Genomic DNA, 8,228 nt, shown 5'->3' on the forward strand with positions numbered 1-8,228 from the left:
GCCCTTCCCGCGTTGTCGCATGCATGGTCACAATGACTCGTCGCGTCCCGGTCTCGACAGATGACCGCCATGGAGCAGGCAGCTGAAACTGCCACCTCGCCCGATGACCTCGTACCCCTCACCGCATTGGCCGCCCTCATCACCCCAAAGTGCGTACCAATATCATCCCACCCGTCTGTGCGCTCACTGTACGCTCACAGACTTGCCTGTCCCCCTCGCCCTCTTTTCACTCCCTCTTGCATCCGCCCACCTTGCATTAGAGTCCCATTGGCTGTTCGCCATAGCCAACTTGGTCCTGCATGCATCACTCTGAGTGCTTGCACACGGATCCTACTTGCTGCTGACCACAAACCCAGCATCAAATCGGTGTGTCACGTGGGACCCCCCAGAACTTGTGAAGCCTTCTCCGTCTTGACCAGTCTTATCTCTTAACCTCACGCTGCCAACCTTTTCAGATGGTGACTGTCGTTCAAGCCATGCTCGAGGCCTGCTCAACTGACTCTTGGTCACACCCGGGTGTCCTTGAAAGTTTCAATTTCATCCTTCAGCACACCACCGACCTACATGCCAAGGTAGCAACGGGCTGCAAATCGCTTTGGCTCTGAACGTCAAATTCATGACCTGTCTCACGTCCTACTTTCCACCAGTTGCGCAAGCACGCACAGGACGCCGTCGAAGCCTTGGCCTGTACCGAGGCTGGCATTCCGCGCCCCGCTTTGAAGATTGCTGTGGCTTTTCTTCTCAAGGGTCTACAGGTGCGCTGCTAAAACTTGACAGCTCTCTTTATTTTCTCTCTTTGTCTCTTGCTTTTTCTCTCGAGCTGGATCGTTTGTGACGTTTCCAGGCTTGGATCGCTGGTCTTACCCTTGTGCTTTCGGATTGCCGTCGTATTCATAGAGTGTCAATGAGACCAAGCAACACCTGTATGCTTTGCAACTGTTGGCCCAACTGGCTAAGCACATCCAGCCCACTCAGGCTACAGGTATTGCCCGTCGTCTCGGCGCACTGCCAGGTGTAATGCCTGTGGCAATCGGCTTATCTGTCAATTTTTTCTAACATGTGCTCTGCTCGTCGTAAAACTTGCTAGCTTTATGCAAGCGTTTGAAGCAGCTGATTGAGTTTGGCAGCAGTCGCGCTGCTCTGATGGCTGCCGATTCTTATCAGAGTATGTACTTTTTTTGTGCATCCTAACGTCCCATGCGTTGATCATATTCATAGTCTCACCGCTTATTCACACACCCCATTCTCCTGTTTGGCAACCATGACGGCAGACGTTTTGATCAACCCAGCTTGCATGGCCGATGGCACCCTCATGGCCCGGGAATTCCAGGTGCGCCAAATAACCCAGCCCCTTTGCCGTGCCCTTTCAAGTCTGCCATGGATCCTCATTAGTTCCCTTTTCCCTCTGCAGTCCCTTCTCTCCCTCCTGCCCAAGCGCATTGACCACAACGTTTTGGCCATTCTCGCATCTATCACAGCTCAGGTTGGTACTCAGCCTCCTTGTCGAGTTGAGCTGGTCCGATATCCACCTGATCCCTTTCCAACCTACTATAGGTCTTTGCCCACTTGTGCAGTACCAATGCAGAACTCGCTGTTAGCTCCGGTGCCACATTGGTCAAGCTCCTCGTCAACTTTTTTGCCCTCTCGACAGATGGTGCTATCCGGGCCGCAGCGCAGGCTCTCAAGGTATGAGTGCTTTTCATTTATTGATTGATTAATTTTTTTCATTTTTTTATTGATTTATTTTGGGAATAGTACCATGCATCATGTATCCATGTTTTCCACCTTGAATGTTGGCTCACGAAGCGCTCGCGTCTGGGTTTTAGAGCATTAGCACAGCCTTTCTGCCACTGTGCGAAGATGCACCCCAAGTTCGCGCGCAATTCTGCGAGCCCATGCAGGACCTTGTCAAGTTTAAGTTTCGTCAACATTACAACAAAGCACTGCCCGTTTTGGCCCATGTGTTTGAACTCTTGAAGGGCCATGCCGCTGCGCTTTTTGGCACCACCATCGTCTCTTTGGCTGAGGTTCGCCACAACCTTCAGATGGTCTTGTGTTTTTCTCGCTCTTGTGCGCTCACAGCACGGACCTTCTTTGCTCAAACCACCCGCAGATGCATGAAACAGATGCCATTGGCTCCAAGGGTGCGTTCGAAGCTGCTCTCAAGACCGCTGCCGATGCAATTGGTCTGCAAGCATTTTTTACCCTTTTGCCCCTCGACGACCTCTTGTCTCCGGTACGGCCCATCTTGCGTTTTCCCGTTGATCACCTTTGTCTGACATGGGTTGAGGGGAACTTTTTATTTTTATTTTTTTTTTTTTTTAATATTTTTTAATTTTTCATGCATATCGTGTTCTAGGAACCTAAAACCACTTTCCGCAATGTTTGGCTCCTGACCCTGGTCAAAGAGGGTATCACCAATGACGAGGTTGGCCCCGTGTTTCGTCTGCCATTGCCCATTGAGCCCAATGTCGCTGTTGCCGCATATGTTTTTTGCGCGATTCTCATCTTTCCTCTTCAATTCGTGTGTTGCCGTTGGTAGCTCCAATTCTTTGGCCGTATCCTTCTGCCCATGGCTCAAAATTTGCGCCGCATCGAAGAAAAGGCTGTCCAACTCAATGAACAAGTCATTGCCAAGACATACAACGGCCTCTACCTTCAGGTATCACCATTTCACTGTCCAGTTGAACCAGCGCCACGACACCTTCTGAAAGGAAAAAACCCCCTCTGCGGTCTCTGTTTGGTTTTGGCCGTCCTTCCGTGTCACTTTGCGTATCTCATATGCCCGTGAGTGGTGCTCTATCCTGTGTCAGATCTGGGAGCTGCTGCCCAGCATCTGCAATGCACCAACGGACACGCCTGCTTCCTTCCCCAAGCTGGCCAAGCTTTTGGGCGAGCGCCTGACGGAGAGTGAACCCGTTTGCGAGCTCATCGCTTTCTCGCTGTCCCGCCTCATCAAGACAACTGGTGCGTATTTGTATTGCACATGCAAGTGCATTTTCTCTTTTTAGCGACGTTCAGGCTCGCAATATACTTGCTTCCTTCCTCACCAGCCTTGATGCATTGATGCCCATAATCTAGACGACCTTGGTCGAAGCAGCATTGGTTTGCCAAGAACTTTTTGCCAATCATGTTCAATGCTTACATGTCAAGTTCCTCCCAGTCTTGCGCTGCGCGTGTACTGGAAGCCACTGGCTTGATGCTGGGCATCGCCCCTGAAGCTCTGCGTTCGACCTTCTTCAAGGGTACCGCCAAGAAATTGCTCGAGCAATCCGAAGCCAATGGTGATAGCACGGTGTGTTTATGTTTTTGGTTTTTCCGACCCCGGGCCTGTTCGTTGGATGCTAGCGTTACTTCTCACTGTGAACGGCGTATCCCTTCTCCCCCGCCCCTCTCCATGTAAATTCACAGCACAAGCTGATGGAGTTGATCCTCACCTTCGCGCCTCACATCGCTGGGACCGAGCAAGACCTGCTTTATCGTTTGCTCAAGCCAATGCTCTTGGTGGGTTCGCTGTCTTCTCTCGAGCAACTCTGAGTGACTCAGGCCTCACGTGATCAGATGATTTTGAGCATCTCACCCTCTATCTTTGAATTTGCATCACTTGTTAGGGGCAAGACGAGGTGCTTCAGAAAAAGTCATATCGTGGCCTCATGCTCTTGGCCGACCGCGAGACCGACGCACAGACTGTACTGGTAGGATTTGGATCCATCCTTGTCCTGTGGTCAAGGCCCTGCCGTTGTTCACCCAAACAAACAAAAGAGACTCTGTATATGCTTATGCTCTTGCTCTTGTCCATGCGCCCATTCGTGGATGCAATTGTTTTGAACAGCAACTGCTTGGCGAGGCTCAAACCGTCACCGCACCTTCAACAAAGCTTCCCCGCATCAAGTGCTTTTGCACCGCTCTCCAACAGGCACCGGTGCGTGTCAACTTTTGGGACGAAGCGGAGACGAACAAGTGGCCATTTTTATAAGGTCTCGAATCGCATAACACTCACAATGCAACTTCTTCTAGTTTCCCGTCATGTGCGCTGCTGTTCAAGATGCTTTGCCAGAAATTATTTTGGCTTGCAAGGAGGTCCGTTTCCACTAACTTGGCATGAAGCAGCTGTGTGCCACCGGCCCCCAGCATTACGAGATTCTGCAAGCTCATATGCTTTGTGCGACACCCCAGGTCAACGAGAAGACACGCCACGCGGCCTATGACACCCTTACCATGATTGGTTATCGCTTTATTGATGAAGCCACCCCTGAGATGAACCTGCAGACCTACTTTACCATGGTAGTGGCAGGTCTCGCAGGCCGCTCTCCTCATATGCTCAGTGCGACTGTCCTGGGTCTCTCGCGCCTTGTGTACATGGTACGTCCCCCAGTCTTTAGCATTAAAATCTTCCAATGCCAGTATGCAGGGTGGACCGTGCCCGCAGCTGACCCACGCTTGTCAATAGTTTTTCAAGGACCTCGAAAGCGAGTTTGCTCGGGAGGTCATCATTGCTTGCCTCAGCCTCCTGGAATCACCAGCGCGAGAAGTTCAAAAGGTACGCGCTCGTTTGGGCTGGGTCCAGCTTCAGTTCTCACTTGGTGACATGCTACATATGCTCACTCGGCCATCATGTTCTGCATCTCTAGAGTGCACTGGGATTTGCCAAGATGCTAACGACAGTGTTGAATGCTGAAGATCTGCAGCAGTACGCCTGCATCCATCGCTCCTTTTGGATCATTAATTGTCGTCGATGCTCACGAACTGCCAATGTGCCTTGATCTGACCGCATACAGGCTGGCGCCGCAGTTGCTTGAGAGCATTTCGCTTATGAAAGAAGCCGACATGAACCACCTCAAGATGAAGATGCGCGTGCTGTTTGAGCGATTGATTCGCAAGCTTGGGTACGGCTTTCTGCCCACTTTGATCCTTGCACCCGACTCTTTAAAAAAAGACTTTGAACTTTTGCTAATCCCCACCGTTTATACTATAGATTTGACCAAGTCGCAAGCTGCATTCAGCCATCCCAAACCAAGCTGTTGCAGTACGTCCACAAGCAAGCCCAGCGCAAGCAAAAAAGCAAGCCAAAGGTGAGCAAAGCAAAGCCCGTCTCCTGTCGTGTCTTCTTATGATTTGAATGTATCAAGCTTCTATTGGCATTTGTGCTTGGCTCTTGGTCTTTTTTTTTTTTTTTTTTTTTTTTTTTTTTTTTTTTTTTTTTTTTCGCGCGTCTTGAACCGCATGTTCTTGCTACATGCTCATCTACTTTCTCGCCCTTTAGCGTGCTCGTGGCGATGGAGACGACTCGGATGATGATGGTGATGATGATCTCGACTTCATGCCAACGGCAGCGCCGGCCAAGGTGAGTTGGGAGTCAAACTCAACTAATTCTGCTGGCTCTCCATCCTTTGACCTTTATGCTTGTTCTACTTTTGTGCCTTAAATATAGGATGACATGGAGGAGGATCAATATGATCTCTTGTCCACGTCAGTGGGCGTCGGCACTTCTGCTCGCCAAAGCCGCAAGGGTCGGCAGCAGGAAGAAGAGGGTGAGTGTTTGTTTTTGGCTTCTTGGGTGCCAGTGTCATGGCCATGCCTCTAGTTCTCTCACTCAAAACTTTTCCTGTCTGCTTAGTCGAGGAGAAGGACGGCAAATTTGTTTTCAAGGAGGACGACTCGGGTGATGAAGCCATGTCGGATGACGATGACGATGAAGGTGCCAAAAAGGGTGGCAAGGGCATTACTATGGGCACTGGCATCCACCGCGACCGGTATGTCGTGAGCCCTAGGAGTCTTGTTGTTTTCCTTCTTGCTTCGTTAGTCCATCCACTCACGCTTGCATTGCCCCAGCCGGCCAACAAAAGAGGCAGCCCGCAAGCCCAAGAAGTCAGCTTTGCAGTCGGATGCCCGCCGCAAAGGCCAAGCCGTGCAGCCATACGCCTATGTGGCGCTGGACCAAAAAATTCTCAACAAGCGGTATGTGCAAATGTTCAAAAGACAATAGTTGAATGTGAATGCTTGCGTCTTGACTGATTGCTTTTGATTTTTTATTTTTGATTTTGAATGCTTCGCAGACGGGGCAAGTCCAAGAACGGTCTGAAGGAGGTCATGCGGAGGCGTTGATTTTCAATAAACCCCAATCGAAACCTGATGCTTCATTCGACACTTGATGCATTGCAGTGTAGTGGCTGCCTTAGAATTTCAACCTTGCAACGGCATTGCCTACAACAATGCACATGCACATACACCAAGTCACAGCAGGAAGAATGGAAATGCTCGCACGTGTCATGAGATGAAGTTTTCGACCAATCTGTTCAGTTCGACATTGATCTCTTGGGCTCCATCTGGCCAGGCTTGATATTTCCCTAGCCCATACACAACCCCAAGACAGCCAGCCGAATACATACCAAAGGCAATGCACCCGCGCTTGATTTCATGATGTGCGAAAACGTTGATCACGCCACATCCAGGCATGTCGCAACAATAACTTGCGTCTGTAGGTGCTGGATGGGTTTGTCCAACGAGCTGTCGGGATTGAGATAACGGCGGAATACACCCAGCCTTCGTTGGTGACTCGGAGACGCACTCAGCAGGTCTGTAAGATCAGGTGATGAATTTGTTGGTGTCTTGGGGACAATTGAACCAGCTGCGGTCGGCAAGCTTTCACGGTGATTTGACCAGGTAAAAAAATAACTAGGAAGAAGAGGAAGATTTTAGGTACACCGTTTGAGTAGAGCAGCACAAAACCAAGGATAGGGAAAAAAAAAAAAAAAAAAGTGCAACTCATGCCCAACCATGATTGCCACAACAAGAAGCAACCGCGGTGGTCACTGGAAGCATGCATCTTCACGTGGGCCAACACCGGGGCTTTGGCCTGCACGACTTGGTTGAGCGCGGTCAGATGGCATAAGTATGCACCCAACGCCACTTTGAAGGTGTCTGCCTGCGCTCGTCGTAGGTGAGCACCGTCCTGGGGTCCCTCTGTGGGGATTCTTGTGTGCATTTGTCGCTCCCCAGGTGGTTCTCGTTGTGTCTTTTTGATGGCTTGACTTGTATTTCCTTGAAACTTTTTGCTGTATTTTGAGGAGTTGTTTTTGTGATGTATTTTTGCGTCTGTCATCGGTTGAATTTTCGGGCGCTGTATCTTGTTGTATGTGAGCGTGCCGTGGTGCTCTTTGTGTTCATGCTGTGATGGCTTGTAATTGGGATGTTTGACTGCCGTTTGGATGTCTTGTATTTGAAGTGACCATATCCTCGGTCATACCTGGTCGTTTGTCATAATTTTTGTTTCCTAATGCGCGAGGTATTTTGCGTTTGAACTTTTCTTCATTGTAGCAGACATAATAAGTGTCAGGCTCCAACACGTCTTTGCGGTGTCTGCCTGCGCTCGTCGTAGGTAGGCACCGCCTCGGGAATCCCTCTGTGGGGATCCCTGTGTGCACCTGTCGCTCCCAGGGTGGTTCCTCGTTGTGTCTTTTGATGGCTTGACTTGTATTTTTGTTTTAATTTTGCTTTAATTTTTGCTGTATTTTTGCTGAATTTTTGCTGAATTTTTGCTGAATTTTTGTAAGGTCCTTTGTATGATGTCTTTGTCTTCTGTGGTCGGTTGTTTTCTCAATCCGACATTGTGTCTCGTTGGATGTGAGCGTGCCGTGGTGTTCTTTGTGTTTGTGCTGTGATGGCTTGTACTTGTGATGTATGCCTGCCTTTTTTGGTGTCTTGTGTTTAAAATGGCCGTATCTCTGGTTATACTTGGTCGTTCTGTACGATTTTTGTTTCTATGTGCGTGATTCTTCGCGCTTGTACTCCTCGGCATGATAGGAGCCGATGAAATTGTCTTGTTCACTTGTGTTGTTCTGCGTGCCGTCGTGATTTTGATCTCGGGGTTGCACAGGTTGGCTTTCAGCTCTGAGGTTCAAACACCTAATTTATTATTTTTGTTGAAAAAAAAAAAAAAAAAAAAAAAAAAAAAGTCTCAATCTCACCAAGGTCGGTCATGGTAAACTTTTGCTGCAGGAGAGCCTTGGTCTGATCGAGGATGAGGCTGCTACTGGCAAACATCAGGAGGTCATCGACATAGACGGCGATCCAAATGGCATCGCGGCCATTGTTGAGAAAATAAACACATCGGTCCTTGAGGCAGCGAGTAAACTTCATCTCCGTGCACAGCTGGTGGTCGAGCATCTGGTACCAAGCACGTGAAGCTTGCTTGAGCCCATAGACAGCGCGGTTGAGCTTGCCATGAG

General features: G+C 49.6%; 1 protein-coding gene across 1 annotated transcript; it reads left to right on the forward strand.

Moving 5' to 3' along the window:
* Window positions 1-1,261: 1,261 nt before the first annotated feature.
* MONBRDRAFT_39345 (uncharacterized protein) lies at window positions 1,262-6,139 on the forward strand (the record flags this gene model as incomplete). The annotated part of the gene is made up of 20 exons (XM_001750857.1): window positions 1,262-1,330; window positions 1,412-1,483; window positions 1,555-1,686; window positions 2,114-2,236; window positions 2,360-2,428; window positions 2,543-2,662; window positions 2,814-2,967; window positions 3,189-3,295; window positions 3,412-3,504; window positions 3,612-3,695; window positions 4,177-4,362; window positions 4,451-4,540; window positions 4,632-4,690; window positions 4,779-4,886; window positions 4,976-5,072; window positions 5,264-5,344; window positions 5,432-5,531; window positions 5,618-5,753; window positions 5,833-5,958; window positions 6,057-6,139. The coding sequence occupies 20 exons, from the start codon at window positions 1,262-1,264 to the stop codon at window positions 6,103-6,105; spliced, it is 2,055 nt and encodes a 684-aa protein (XP_001750909.1). The 3' UTR covers window positions 6,106-6,139.
* Between the last annotated feature and the right edge of the window lie 2,089 nt (window positions 6,140-8,228).

This window comes from Monosiga brevicollis, genomic scaffold (genome assembly GCF_000002865.3).
Source record: "Monosiga brevicollis MX1 MONBRscaffold_50 genomic scaffold, whole genome shotgun sequence".
Lineage (NCBI taxonomy): Eukaryota > Choanoflagellata > Craspedida > Salpingoecidae > Monosiga > Monosiga brevicollis.